The sequence below is a fragment of the Rhodnius prolixus genome, unplaced genomic scaffold (genome assembly GCF_049639745.1).
Source record: "Rhodnius prolixus isolate KJV_2025 unplaced genomic scaffold, Rpr scaffold_3, whole genome shotgun sequence".
Classification (NCBI taxonomy): domain Eukaryota; kingdom Metazoa; phylum Arthropoda; class Insecta; order Hemiptera; family Reduviidae; genus Rhodnius; species Rhodnius prolixus.
Genome location: NW_027411603.1, coordinates 41,900,081 through 41,916,548, shown reverse-complemented (window position 1 = coordinate 41,916,548; position 16,468 = coordinate 41,900,081). Strand labels below are relative to the sequence as shown.

The window sequence follows — 16,468 nt, the reverse complement described above, 5'->3', positions numbered from 1 at the left end:
AAAAGTTCAGTTCCGCGGCATTGTATCTTTGAGTGAAAAAAAATAAAATAAAATAAATAAACCAGAAAAGAAACTCTACTAAAACCACATTAACATATATTTCTTTTAATGAACAAAACAAAAAAAATTTTGAACAACATAAGAATGGTATTAAGGTAAGTCTATTTAATACTTTTTTTGGGGAGGGTGCGCATTGTATGTTCAAGGAGATTTGAGAACTGATTAGGTCATAGTAGAGGAGTGCTCCAAAATCGTTTTTAGTTTTGTTTATCAGAAGAGTTAGACTACTAACATCATAGAGTACGGAGACGAACAGCTTTGTTCACTCCTCTAATTCGAGAGGTGACTTCCTTTCTGTTAAATCATTCACAAATTGTGCATACGTAAAAGGACTATTCTACGCTTCACTCTACATTAGTAACCTCATATTAAATAAACAACAAAAATAAAAATAAGTAACCTTCAAATATTTATAAAGTATAAGCCATCATTCACTTTGCACTTTATTTTTTCACCACTTAAATAACACATCAAAACCATAATCATATCTCGTCACTTCTCAGAATTTAATTTGGCTGATATATATATAGAAAATATAAATAAATAAATAAAAATTAAAAACACATTCTTCGAAGTTAGTTTGTTTTGTAAGATTTCATTCTAAAACTTCCACAGACCTATGAAAGCATCACCTGCTTTGATAGAATTTCTTACGAACTCCAGTCAATAAAGAGAAACAGTACAAAATATTTTTTTCTCGAAAACCTACGCTTTATTTGACTTTGACTCAAAACGATCTAATTAAAACAGTTCATTTCCAGAGTTATAACAGAACGAAGGTCTCGGATTATTTAAATTGTTTTTCTGAAACGAGTAAAATGTTACATTGAAATCGCCAGCTCTCTGGTACACTTTTTTTGGATCAGTAGTTCCTGATACCGTCAAAGAAATAAAGATTAGCCTCATTTTGATTGTATTGACTATTTCACTAAATTTTTTCTACACCAAATGTTTTTTTTAGCCACAAATATTCAATATCCAATGATTTATAGAATACAATTCGAACTATAAGTTTACAAAGAAATGCTAGCTTTGCAAAAGATAAGAACTTATACTAACTTTAGTGAAATTGTTATTATTCCCACATTATCGCTTTTATAAACAAATTCCTTTCTGATGAGAAAATAATTGCAGCAATTTTTCTGTTTACAGTTTGTACAATCTAATAAATATACCGAATGATTGATTCCCTTCTGTTAATAATGAGTTCTTATTGATAAAATGTTTAAGGGGTAACAAAAAAAGCGGACTGAAGTTGATTTAAATGTTAAGTTAGCCCTGAAGAAAAAGGATAATTGGCGGGTGAAATTTATGAAATAAATATTTCTTGTATAAAGAATGTTATTGAGATCGCGGCTCCTTTTCAATGATGGCTAAAAAAAAAATCTGAGATGAGTAAAATCAATTATCAAATCTTGCTCGAATAATGGGCAAGTCTATAAATCATGCCATTTGAAAAGTGGATATGCAGATTGTTTTCAGTTTTGCTTTTGGTAAATGATATAAAAATAATAAAAATACAATAAATCTTTATACTTATTGTATCTCAGTGGGTGGAGTAGATATAAAAAATTTATCGAGGACGAAAAACTAAAACAAAACGTAATAATAATAATTAATGATTACACAATAGATAAACTCTTGAATTACAATGAGAAAACATAAAAATTAGTTTTTATTTTTGCATTATGTTAATGATAGCCTTTTAACATTTCTAAAGGTGAGACAATATTGTTAATGATTTTACCATATTTTCGGCAATGAAGATTTTTTTTATTTTTTCATTTTACTTTTCTTTTTTCTTTTAACGCGTTTAAAGTTTAGAATGAGTGAAGTATCGTCAGTGCATGGACATAAATACTAATTAACTTTAGTTAATTTGCCATTCATGTCATGGGATAAGAATGACCGTGAAATAATTTGAGAAATTTCTTTAGAAACAAATCTCTTTGTAACGAGAGATCACTGTCCGGAGGTCGGCAGTGCACGGGGAATAAAAACTGTGAGCGCCCACCAATGAGCTCAAAAAATCAGAACTTGGATGCTTAAATTAACAAGTTAAATAAATAATAATGATCAAAACTTGGCAGACTTAGATGGGCTTATTTGGGATTTTACGTGAGGGAGCGCCCAAAAGGCTCATTGAGGAGCAAGCAAACCGGATTAGGCCAGGAGGCAGGACCCAAATTTAATAACTTGAAAAAATGAAATGACAAGAGTTTTTATAAGAATTGTATTAAATGTTATTTCGAAGGGGCAATATCTGCTGAAATGTATCTAAAATGTCCTGTATGAATACAGCGCTAATAGACAAATTAATGCAGTCTAGAATTATTATGAATTGAATTGAATAAATATTTATTATTATAAATATATACATAAAATAAATACAGAAGTATTAATGTATTTTACATTTTAACCTTCTTAAGTAGTGAAGAAAGAGAAAAGTTAGGTTAGGAGGATTGGAATGCAGGGAAAAAAGGAGAGGAAAAACCTGCAGCTAGAGGAGAATTATTATGTATCGATCAAGCACGAAGTGTATAGTGTTTTTTTTATTTATTTTTCTGTGCAAGTACGTTAGATGTGTTTACATTAAATTAAATAGTAAGAGTCAATACGGCTACGCATTCAAGATTCATTTACGAAAGAAAATATCAACAAAACATGTTAACATTTTTTAGTTCAAGTGCTAAGAAATATCGTTCCTCAACAAAAATGAATACCATATGTCCAAGCATACTAGATGAGTATAGCTTGTACTTTACCTACATGACCTTGTTATCAATTGATCATATCCATGAGAGTTTACAACTAGATAAATGTTGATCTAACCAACTGGTCGTGACTGCTCATCCGAGTCCCAAAGAAGGTTCCAACAACCGTTCATGCAATAGCTATATCTGAAGGCAGTTATTCAGCATGTATACTGCATATTAATGTTTAATCTTAAAATGAAATATTTTCCGATTCATAATCGAAAATTTGCTCAATTGGAAAATTATTCTTCTTACTAATAAAGTAAAAAAAATAAAAATAAAAATGCAAATCTGACTAAATATGTAGTGAGTATAAAAATTTGCAGTAAATCGTTAGAACGGTTTTCATGTAGATTGAAAAAATAATAACATTTATATGTATTTCTCTGGGGAAATCTCAAAACTGTGAAATCAGTAGACTATAATACTTTTTCTTAGCAAGCCAAGTTTAAGATATTAATTTAAGATTAATAACAATCTAAGACAAAAGTTTTTAACAAACATTTGGAGCCAGATGAAAAAATATATATTATACTTAATAATTTTAACATGCTGAACATGTTCTATGCCTGCAGTCACAATGTCCTGTTTATCATTGAGTTAATTGTTTGCATTTTGTTTACATTTTAAAATTGTTTACATTGTGAATCTTAGTTATAAATACATACTACTATCCTTAAGAATACAAAATTTAGAACATATTCGTACATTTGGTACGGATACAGAATATTGATTTAGGTATATCCTTCTAGATCATCTTCTACATTAGATATACTTCCACTCAGGGCAAATATGGTAAAATATTATCCATAATTGATTCAGGATACTGTTTAAGGAACTCCCTGTCAGTAATATTAGCAACTAGCGTTACTAGAAGTATTCTTGAAGGACGCTAATAATTCTGCGCAATTCTCTCGAAACCATGCCAGCTGATTTCTTTTTATTTATATGCTATCTACTCATAAACATAGTTATCACAGTTTTTTAATTAGTTTTACTAGAAAAATTCCTTTTAAAATAATTTCGGGGACTCATCTAAATAACTCAGATTTGCAGTTCAATAGAACATCAATAATTTTTCTTTTATGTTTGAAACGCAACTATAAACAATTGGAACATGTTTCTAGCAAAAAAAAAAAAAACGCGAGATTTTTGAACCCCATGAAAATATGACGTTAAGATGTCCTCTGAACTGTCTTTACATGAAATCGAGGGTCTGATAATTTCTGAACTCAAGAAGCTAATCTTCTATTGAATTTGATTCGGAAGAACTCTCTCGTCCAGGACTGTAATTTACTTGCGTAGAACTCGTTAAAATTTGAGGTGATGGAATGGAATAAAGGATGATTGGTTTTATTCGAATTTGTTTGCATTAAATGATTTTATTCCAACCAAATCAATATGCGATTTAATTCCTATTAGGTAAGCGATTTGATGAAAAGTAAGATGAAACTTGTACAGTAAATAAATAATGTATTAACAAATAAATATGTTCGAAACGGAAAAAAACCACAATGAAAATAAAGGGGAATGCTGAAGAATCTAGAATGATCGTAGCACTTTGTAACAGGGAAGCCCTCTAGGCAAATTTTATTTGCCAATTGCCAATTAGATCGTCGGGCAAAGTGGGAGAACTCTTGCTCACTAACTGCCGCGATTTATCAAACTATAAAGATGTAGCTACATTTATTATTTGTTTATGGCACCAATCACCCTGCAAACAAATGGTAATATCTCCATTACGACTACAAATTATAAATTCATAATATCATTAGCACAAATATTATCTTCATGAGTAAATATAGTTAGTGATTATAGTTTTTATTAACTTTAAGTAGATATATGAATTTATCTTGGTATTAATAAGTTATTGATTTTATCTCAGTTGCGCATACCTCAATGGCTGAGATTTAAATATTGGCAGGTTCATCAGAATTATCTAACTGTAGTAACTAACTTGTTCTAGAGTTTTCCAATCTGCAAGTCCGAACGGATGGATGGATTTTGCATTTAACTTTTCTTTCTAACTTGAAGGATTTATTTAAAACGCTTTTATAAACCCATGGTTGTGATAGTACGGATTAAAAGTTCAACTGGAAATCCTAAGTAGTTGCACAGTTGCAATTTACAGATTCTTCCGCTCCAGTGAATACTAACCTTTCTTTAGCTAAGAGCAGTTGAAACCCATGTTACAGCTCAAGATTCAAAACTCCCTTCCTGATCTTTATTTAATAGCTTCAATGGTGTTGAATGATCCTGAAGCCTTCCGCCAGGATTGACTGAAGGAATTTTAGAAAATAAAAATGACCATAAAGAAAAACAATACTTCAAATAATTTCGTTTGTTGAATCAAGAAACAAAAAGAATCTTTTATTGAACAATTCGATTCGGGATGACTTTCCACTTCTGAGGCCAGCTAATTTGAAAATTAGTTCATTAGGAAATTTCACAGCGCAATCCTGATGAAATTGAGTAAAACTAGTTAAAGATGTTAACAAAAGTTTATTAACCGTGAGGAACGTAAATATCCTAATAATGGCCGATCAAGAGGTTGATAGAGAAAATAAAGTGTACTATGAAGAGGAGCAAGAAGAGAGAGAAACGAAGAGGTGGCAGAGAATATCGTGATGTTTGATAATACATTGATTCTCGAACGTTTAGATTCTACAGATAAGTGCTTTGTTATTTAGCAACCGACACACCTTAAATTGAATTTTTTTTTTTAATGAATAAACCAGTCGATTTAACATTGAGAATAAAAAAATTAGTTTCCTAGCAAGTGGATATGGATATTAAGTCCGCACAGAAGTTATTGTACTTCATAGAATATAAATTCCAAAATTTTAATAGCCTCTGCCCTCCACGTCCCTTCCCTTAAGTTCTTAAATATTAATGGCGCACAATGTTGTCTAAAGTTTGTCAACTGCACTAATTACTAGAGATAGAGTCGTAACACAACAATCAGGTCCTAACATGTGAGTTATAAGACCATCACTTGTATCATAAAATATATATGTACATATCTATGGATCAACATTTAGGTACGGATTCTGGCTGTTTCACTAACTTAGCCAACACCATGGCAACACAGAAGAAATCCCAGACTGAAGTGGGAGGACGGAGGAAAGGAAGCAATTAAGAGAAAAATATCTACTGGATGGGAAGCCGTGGGTGAAGCTCCATCTTCAGCCCTCACACTTCTTAAGCGGAAAACGCGGGCAGATGATGATGATGATCTTTGGATTTATTTTCTGAACAACTGGTGATCAATTTACGATCAGGTCTTCTGAAATAAATTTATAAATGAATTAGTAGCACCAGCAAACTAGTAAGTAAACCAGTTTTATGATGCTTACACTCTACTATGTTATTTAGTTGATCATGTTATTGAATTAAAAGAGGTTATACTTACTGTATCTGTTAAATTATAAATCCTTGTTATAAGTTTATTTCATTCATTAGGAAAACTTTACTAGAACAAGTCCTGCATAATGTTATATTATACAGAACACCAAATTAAATTCAAACAACTTTTGTACAAGTTCAGTTTTATAAAGTTATTAGACCTAATTATCTTACTTTGCCTTATAACTACTTTTTAAACCATAATTTTTGGAAAATTTATCAGGAAGAAATTATGTACTCTACTCCTAATAATACAAATAAATATGTGATCTAATAGAATTTTTAAAAAATCAAGGTCAGAATATTTTATAAATGAAACAACTCCTTTACAATTCAGTATTTTCGTCATCCAAAAATCAACCATCAAATTATGCTGATCTCAACATTTTTAAATACCGATATTTTAATATATATACACTTCTAAGTTGAAGAGTGTAAAATCTATTAACTGATGTAGAAATTCTTTATTAATTCCTTCGTTTCACAGAGTGTGAGCAATAACTAAATTCTTAACGGTAGTTGAACAAAATGCCTTACAGAATGATCAATTTTATTAAAACTGTTGATTACTTTTGAAAAAGTTGCTATTGAAACAGTCGGTTAAAAAATAAAAAAATCTTGGATAGCTTAGGTAGTAAGGTAAATTTTGTCAATTTACAATAATCCATCTACAATAATCTTTAAAGGAATCAGTACATTTAGATGTTTCTTCTCTTCTCAACGACAATCAACTAGAAAAGTGATTTGATTCTGCAATACTCTGTGAGTACTTTGCGGCAATATTTGTAATGCAGATTTATAAGCGACTTACAAAGTTAGCTATTGCCTATTGGCTTCAATGAATTACTATAACTTTCTAGTGAAAGCACTTATACATTATTAGTAAGATCTAAATATATAATAAATTCCTGAAATTTGAAAAAATCTTGAAAATGTTTGATGAAAAAGAAAAAGTTGTATCTGAATGTTCTAGTGTAAAGAATAGCACAATAAAAGTTACAGTAAATATTTACTTTTTGCTCGTGTTTAGGCAAACCATACTGACCTCTTTGTATTGCGTGTATGTTGTTAATTAACACTAGGCGCACATTTCTAAATCAGTTCAGATAACGCAGTTCAAATACTTATCGCTGGATTCATTAAGGCAAATTCGCCTAAACAGTACAACAGAAACGATTTTTTCTCAGTCCGTGTGATTCCATACTAAATCAACAAAAATAATTAACATATAATACTTTTCAAATATAAATGCATATCATTATTCTATATTTAATGTTTATTATAAATTCTTTTCTACAGATATAGAATGAAGTAAATATGAGTCAAATTTTCTAATAGATTTCTTCATCAAAATAATTGCTTTGAGTCCTCAGAATTACTCTACGACTAGCTAAAAACTAAGTACATAAAGATCTTAGTATAAATTGGAAATTGATTTTTAGTTAGCTTTGACAAACTTCAATTGTTAATCTTACTTCATCTGCCAAGATAATTACAAAATTATAGTTCAAGACAAATTACAGTCCCATTTCTTATTTTAATATTAAAAGCTTTGCAAGGATTTATCTAAAGTTTATTGCCAGAAAATGTAATATAGAATTCATCAAATTCTTATGTCCTAAAAACGAACATGAACAATTTCCATTATGACTTATTGCTGTCAAGACAAGAATCTTCGAAGAGGAACGAAATAATAGGCTTCCTTGAAGCTGGAGAAGTTTTTCTTTCCAATAGATAAATATCCTTTTACAATATAAAATAAATTCTCTGATTTCGAAAAGTTTAAGTGTTCATCAGATAAGGGTTCACTTAGTCAAAGCCAAAATCTTTTCATCAAGTGAGAGAAAATTCATTTCATCTTGCGACTGCGTGGAATTTTTTATATCACCCATAAGGGTGTCGCAAAAAAAGATTTCCCAATCTTAGAAGAAGATTAGATTAGCTTAAAATTGGGTTTAAAGTATGCATATCACAACTTTAACTCACCACAAAGTGTATTTCTCTTTCACAACTGCTGATGACATCATTGATAGACACAACAAATCAATGTGCCTAACATTCGAGCTTTTTGGAGGATGCAGCTTTCATTGTCACTCCATTTATATCTTTTTCTTTCAGATACTTTTAAAAGATAAATCACTACCGTTTTACGCTTGATTTCACTAGTGCAACATGTTACTCGATGAATACCGTGAAGTACTGTTGTTAACTGTTGATAATAATAGGCAATTGCCTTATTATCTTCATTTCGAGACTTTTTTTTATCTTGAAAATTGTTCTATACTTTTTTTTTACTAGAGGGAAGGAGAAAAAAAAGTATAGCAATAAAGTAAGATATCACATTCTTGGACGGAAGAACACTAAAAAATCGTACAACTGGCCTAAGTTTTACTGGATGTTACCTTTCTGAGCTATTACCAATCCGAGCCACAATCATTGCAACTATTATCTATGGTGCCGTTGGAATGGAAAAGACATAGATTCGCCAGAGCTAAACTTATTTTATCGGCATTCCAATCACCAAAATGGTTTATCTAGTACTAAAACTTATTTCCCAACTAAACATTGTGTTCAATTAGAGAATCATCTTGAAATTGATATTTCATTAATTTAATAAATAAACTAACTAACTGCTTTATGTAAATTTTATAAACAATTTCAGTCAGTAACTTCATTCGCCCAAAGAAGCGTTAATGCAGCAATAGATAAACTCGTCAATTTTGATAGGCGACAGAAAAAAATCAATCTTGTTATTGGACAACAGGTGCTAAACAATTTGGAATCTTTGGTTCAACCAGTAGGTAATTAACAACATTCAAGAACTTGGTAAATGCAAGTTATTGCTAGGGCGATATTGCAACAAGTTAAAATTTCATGCAATCAAAAAATAAAAAAAATATTTTAAGTATGATACATTAACTTAATTGTAACTTTTTTTTCGTGTTGTGCCGAATTTATTTGCTTGATTACAGATCTAGTCTTGCAGTCATGCATCTAGTCATGCATAAAATTTAAAACGTATTTCGGAATTAGACATTGCGTGACGACGTACAGTATTGCGCCGATCATTCGACTTTTTCTTTTGTTCTACTCAGTTAACCACAGCAGCTGATGATTCCATCCTTCTTACTGTTGAAGTTGTAATTAACTAGAGGATCCTTTTTAAGTTAGAACCTTGAATATATTTTCAGATTGTATAACAATAATAATAATATTAAGGCGTTCCCACGTCTTTGAGACTTTTCTTTTCGAACTTATTTAGCTATTTGTGACTAGATTATCTGTTCCAATGGAGCTGACATATCGTAAAATTGTAAACAGCTACTACAGAGCGATTCTCGATAGCATTAATTAGTGTTATTCCACTATAAACTGAGACGATCGCTTTATTTTACATGGATAGGTCAAAAAGTTTTCAAACTACGATACTAGACAAAAATACAAAACTTAGATTAGCGGGTCAAGTGATAACTATTACAAAATTGAAGCAACTTCTTGAAGATATAAAAACTGAATCAATGACGAAGAAAATTTGAAAGATTTTGGATTAAAGAGAAGTACTTTAATCTTAGTAGTCCATGACTACCAGTTTCCACCAGAATTTATGAGTTACTGATTAAGGCAAAATCTGACTAAACTAAAATTTGGCTAAATGCCATTTTGAGGGTTTCAAAGACTTTTTGCAACTTTTTGTTTTTTGTTTTTTTTGAATGGGGAGGAAATGTTCTGCAGAAAAATATATTCAATGGCTGACTGACGTTGGCCTGACTGAATCTAAATACTCCCTTATCATTAATTAAAGCTTGAAGTACTGACTCAATACCATTATGTCATAGTATTCTCTATATCCAAGTGCTTTCTACATCCGAGGTATCTACTACATCTGGCATAACATAAGGACACACATTTAGAGTTTGCTTTCTTTGTAGAGAACAATCTTGCTTCAGACCAACCCTAGATTCGAAGTAGACTGAGTCAAATACAGGTCCTCATTTTCTAGTACATTTCTTGCAGCTCTTTGGTTTTCTCATTCCCAGATAAATATTCCTTCATACTACCGGGATAAGTCTCTAAACAAACAAAAAAACAAACTGTACATCAAAACATGAACGAAATTCTAACTATTAGCATCAACATTCAACACAGTGAATAATATACAGTTAGTAATGCTGATTTTTGTGCACATGTAAAGAGAACATAAATTCTCAAAAGCACTGTTGGGTATTACAATTTATACCCACACTGAATAAAAAAAAAAAACCCACGCATTTTATGTTACTGGTTAAACTGGATAAAAAGTTTGGAAAAACATTAAACATGTGAAATTACGTCCAAATGTATTGTATGTAAACACATGGATCTAGAAGATCCAGATGGAAATAAAACCAAGTTTTCTCTACTCAGTTTCAAAAAAATCCGTAAAGAATCCCAGAAAATTATTTTTTATTTCTGTAACATGACCGGTTCCAATACAAACAGGTTTTATCAGAAGAGGTGTGGATACTTAAAGAAATAATGTAATGTGAAGCTTTATATTATGTGATGCTTTGCAACACAAAGACAAAGTTATCCCCTTTCAAGTTATATTTGTTAAATTGACCTTGATTTAAGCTTGTAAAAAAAAGGTATAGAAATAAAATAATAAACAAAATGCAGACGTGCGCATATTTCCACTAGAAAATTGAACATGATACCAACAGTTTGCTTTTTAACTAAATAGTACTCATTCTTTTTGTTTTTTTTTTTTAGATAAATAATTTAAATCAATTATTGCTACCGGTTATAAACCGCAGTGTGGTTATACAAGATAAACGGAATGTTAGACTAGGTCAGTGAACCGATTACAATAGTTAGGGAATCTCTAACTGGTTAATAACATTGTGTAAGAACTACAATCTTACCATCATCGACAAAAAAAATCCGTATTTATTTTATTTAAATAATTAAAAATAAGATGGCCTTAGCTGACGAATGATTAATTAGTAAGTTTTTAATTTAATGATGACAAGTCGCCGTTCAAGCTGGAACTTGTCTTTATTTGTGATTCAGATGTAGGATCCATCATTGCTTTTGGCTGCGGAAATGTCCTAAAAACAATTGCAGTAGGTGAGTAACATGGTTTGTGCCTAGAAACAATATACCAACATCAAATGTAAATGTTCGACGTAAAATATAATTGTTTGTAAGGGGAATAATAGGAGTAAATTAAGAGTAAGGCGGTGAGCAGTGATAGATTTTTACTCTGCGTTTGCTTAACATAATTAGTTTATTTAAATCAACTACCATTGCAGGTCCAACATCTGTAGCTTGAATTTAGAAATATATTCATTAAACGTTCTTTATGTGAGGAAAGCACTGTTGCAAGTAGAGACACCAAGATCCACAAAGAATCGTCAAATATCTTCCCCCTAAAAAAAAGCACAAATTTAAACACAAAGGAACCGACATTTCTTTACATTTTCTAAATCAAGTAGAAGTTTTGTATATTTTACATAAATCCGAACAACAAAACAACTTTTTCAGTCGATATGTCCAAAATGTTCAAAGAAGACTTGCGATGTGAATCTAAGACTGTAGAAGGTGACATTCAAGCAGTAACATTTACAGATAACTAGTGAAGTAAAGTTTGACTTAGTTTAAAGCTTTCAAAAAAGTTTAATTTTATTTACTTCCTTTGAACGAAAGTCTACGTTAAAATCTTATAATCCTAATATAGTTTCTTAGAAATCTTTGTTCATTTCTTAATGCAACCTTTCCATAATTAATATTATTGTGAGGGATAATTATATTAGAAGTTTATCCGGTTTTATTTTTCTGAACATACTAAGAACAAGCTTGAGAAGAGTGAGTCGCACAACTTATATTTGTAATGATATATGAAGATAAGAACTAAGAAATAGAAGTAAAATAAATATGAAATATTCCTGTGGGATCACAAGTCCTTGAGTTGGTGAAGAGGACAAAAGTAATTAACATCCCTTAGTCAACAAGATATCTTCTCATCTTGAAAAAAAGTAAGTGTTGCCAAGAGGCAGATGAGCAACATATCAAGGGGGTCCATTTGTCTGATTTACAAATATTTATTTATTTACTTATATATTAGTAAATCTGCTAAAAAGAACCGCGACAATCTGAGCTCTTACTGAAAGAAATTCTTATTATTTGATGAGAGTTTTCTCACTTGGTCCTCTACCTTTCGATCTCCTCTCAGGGCTTTGCACTTGATGAATTCGTCGGGCTTTGAGTTATTCAAGAATTTACAGTTATATGGTGTATAAAATAAACAATAATAGGTTAACTCCTCAAAATTTAAGGATAGTCTAGAGAATTGAGGAAAGGATCACACTTAGCTAAGTATTTCTGTGCTGAATTTGATTTCCAGCACAGAACTTCTAAAAAAGAACATTTATGAGCGAAATTCTCAAATTTTTCTAGGCTAGACTAAAAGAATCAATATTTAAAAGGTAGATAATGATTCTAAGTGGCTGAACTGAATTAGGTTTTTTCGCTGATCTTTATTTCTCAAGACAATATTTTTTACCTTATCGCTTCGGCTTCTTCTTTAACTCAAACTGTTTGAGTGAGGCCTCTGAGTCTCAAGAGACATAGACTACATTTCTGGTTTCTCCAGAGTTGATTGTCCCAACCTTAACAAGAAACCATAAGCAGCCACAGAACAAAAACAGGCACTCCTTGAATTTTTATCGGCCTTTCATCTCGGATAGTTATTCAAGGCCAGAAAAATTAAAAGGTCCACATTTTCAGATTTTAATTATTTTTTCTATGGAACAAATTTTATGCAAGATTTTAATCAGTTACAACAATTATAGAGAATAAAAAAAATAAAAGCAATAATATCTGCGTTACTATCTCTGGGTAATACAAAGAAATTCTTCAAGAGAGAAATGATATTTATTTTATCAATTCAGTTAACAAAATATAAATGTTATTGTATTAATTGCATGTTTTATTAAATTTGCATATAAATGTTTCTGTCATGCCGTTCAGACTTTTTTAAAAGAATATAAAAATATAATTATTGTTGTTATTTAAAATTTATAATCTAATCTATTTTGATGAAGATGAAAACCTATTAAATAAACATAATCACGTAGGAAATGAAAATTTTTAAAGATAACTTTTTATTTTTAATTCTCACGAACCTGTTCGTTAACGTTAATCAAATAAGATATCCCTACACGGGAAGAGATATTTAATGATCAACGCTAAATGAACGGCGAGTCCACGCACATTTTCCTTATTTACTGCAGCTTCTAAATGAATTTTATGAATGTATATGATAAATAAATGATACAAAATTATGTTTTAAGATGGTCACAACTGATTAAAATCCAAGTTTAAATTAATAACACTGACTCAGCTCGCAAAATGCTTAGATCATAAAGTTCACATATTTATTGCCATAGAAATGAATACAATTTACAGTACTTATACAAATGCTACAAAAATATTTGGTTTGGAATTAAAAATTTTCAGTGAAATGGAACGTTACAAAATTTAAGGATTATTTGAGATGCTAATAAGAGATGAACGTCTGCCTAGAAATCTGTAAGTGGTTAGTGGTGTAACACAAATTAAATAGGGCATTAACTAATCACTATAATTACATCATAATTGCACAGAATTACCTTATTATACTAAAGCCAAGATCTTACTTAGCGCATAGACAATATTCGTTCTCAACAATATTGCTAAATTAAACGATTATTACTAAATTAATTATATCAAATTTTTTACTGAAAATGTAATTTTTTAAAATAGTTGTCTGAAAAAAAACAAGATATAAACTTGGAAAACAAAAATTCTGGACGCCTTAATTTGTCATGAATTCATTAGAAGACGAAAAACTTATTTATCTTAAAAATAAATTTTTATATTCAAACTTACTGAGATAACTTTTGAAATTTTATATCTATTCAACTTGTTTAAATTGAAGATTTTTCATACAACTTAAAAATAAATAGATGACTCCAAGACGGCCTGTTGGAACGGAGCTGGAGTGTATGGGGTTAAACCTGAGGTACTCATTTCTTGGAAGATACGTCTTTCAGGCCGAGGTCTTTGCCATTAAAACTTGCGCTGGGGAAAATCTGTGAATGGGTCTTAGAAATAGGGAGATTTGCTTATTATCTTTCCATCTTGCAATGTGTTTAATCCGTCAGAGTTGGCTTTTCCTATAAAAACATACGATTAAATTTCACCTGTATATCTAATTCTATATCCTGTATATCTAATTACTATGAAAATTTGTCGATTGAAATTCTTAATATATTAAAAAAAATTAAATGAAAGATTCACAGTGTATTTCTAAATAAATAAAATTTTTTTCTAGATATCGCTATTGGTTGAAGAATTCTGTAGATTTCTAATGGGAGTAACAAGTTCAGTGCAAACACCTAGACGAAGAACTACTGTTCGTTTAGAAATCGAAGAGAACAGCTATCAAGATCAGTCTAGAGCTTATCAAATATCAAATAAATTAGTAAAAACAGAAATAAGTCATCCACGGTTGAATTTGGAACACTTAATAAAGAGACCCGATTCACAACATGTCATAAATGTAGGACCATGGTTTAAACATCATCATCATGTGCCAAGGCATCTCGTAGAAACGTAAGTTTGTATAAAACTCTAATAAGTAAAATGTTCTGGTCTCCAACTTTTCTCGATCCATAGCGTGAAGTGGATTATCCTTTTCTTCAATGATATTAGCACCCCTGTAGAAATCCCAGTCTAACAATACAATTACATTAATCAAATGATATAGAGCGATTGTGTATAATCAAAGAATCTAATTAAACTAATGGCAATGTTTCATTTTTTTAAATACCTCATTTACAATTACAAAAATACACAGAAACCAATAAACAGGTTTCTTATTCAGAAGATGTACTGAGAAACTGAATGTCCAAATTGGTCTCACCTCCGTTTTAAGGCTTGTCAGAGAAGAAAATTAATTTATATTTTTTGAAAATGTAGAAATTGTTAAGAAAAATTATTAAAATAAAATTAATATAGAGTGCTATGGATGGGATTAGCCAAGATAATGATGGATATGACTGAACAATAACGTCAAGTCCTGACCGTCAAAGCTGTCCTTCTAAGGATTTCATTTTTAGGGAGCCGAAGGGAACCTCTTTAGCTCACTGCCCGGTAAGGAACTATGATTTCAACAAAGCGAGAAATTGTTCTCAAGCCAGCAGTAAGCTGAATAGGCTCCGAGCATAAATAAGAAGTGCTGAAGCATTAAAAATACCTGTAATTTGTGATTTGCAGCACATTTCCAGACTTCAAGATCAAGAAATTTGAGAATAAATTTCGTAATCATTGGGATGATATGGCGAACGAGTCTAGAACAAGGCTACCGATAATGAATGGTGGTTATAAAGTAGTAAAAAGCCATCATTTCTGAAAATATAATACATTGTATTTATTAGATTATCATGACTACTGTATCTTGAAAAATAAATAATCTAATATTTATTAGCAAATTTATTTAATATTAGAGCTAAAACATCTGGGTCCACTATTTTCGGAGGATAAGTACAGCAGCCCTCTTTCGCTTTTTCATTGAAGACTTGGAGTCTAGAAATGTAGAATTTCGAAGAAGCTGATATAATTTTTGTTCTCTGAAAAGAGGAACCGTATTATCTCCTCGTATTTCATAATACGGTATAAGCTAAACCAATTTGCAAGTATTTTAGTTTTTTAGAGATGATGAAACAAATCTGATTGATATTAGATTGGTAGTAAAAAAACGTTATGACGCTACGAGATTCTAGAATTGTTAGTTTTTAAAACCTGCACCAGATTACAGTAAATACCTAGTAGGTGCTACAATCTAATGGCTATTTTTGAGACTTCCTACGACGGCTATAAAATCAAAAAATTAAATATTAATCTTTTTTTTTCTTTTCTTTTTTAATTTATAGCTTTTATACAACTTTTTATAATAGCGTATTTTATTAATGTAAGAAATAAAAATAAAACAATTTCTCATAAATAAAGTATACGCCATTTATATTGTTTTCAAGATCTGGATTTACTCTAGAATGGTGAAAACTTCAAATTTAATTAGTCTGTTATCAAGTTAACAATTTCTAGTGTTGAACATTTTTGCAGAGAAGTATGAGCGTAAACTTTATGCAATTTTAAATGGCTACAACAAGTAAAATTCAGTTCACTTTATTTGCAATTAAATCTTTGACTAAAATTACAATTGACAT

At 30.4% G+C, this 16,468-nt stretch overlaps 1 protein-coding gene across 2 annotated transcripts; it reads left to right on the top strand.

Annotated features, from left to right (window-relative positions):
• The first annotated feature begins 6 nt into the window (after window positions 1-6).
• On the top strand, window positions 7-15,654 carry LOC141452823 (uncharacterized). Of its 2 annotated transcripts, none has more exons than XM_074125270.1 (3): window positions 7-155; window positions 14,575-14,855; window positions 15,519-15,654. In XM_074125270.1, the coding sequence occupies exons 2-3, from the start codon at window positions 14,611-14,613 to the stop codon at window positions 15,652-15,654; spliced, it is 381 nt and encodes a 126-aa protein (XP_073981371.1). In that variant the 5' UTR covers window positions 7-155; window positions 14,575-14,610. The 2 variants fall into 2 exon arrangements, with proteins under 2 accessions (XP_073981371.1, XP_073981370.1); XM_074125269.1 differs by lacking the exon at window positions 7-155 and adding an exon at window positions 13,650-13,790.
• The last annotated feature ends 814 nt before the right edge of the window (window positions 15,655-16,468 follow it).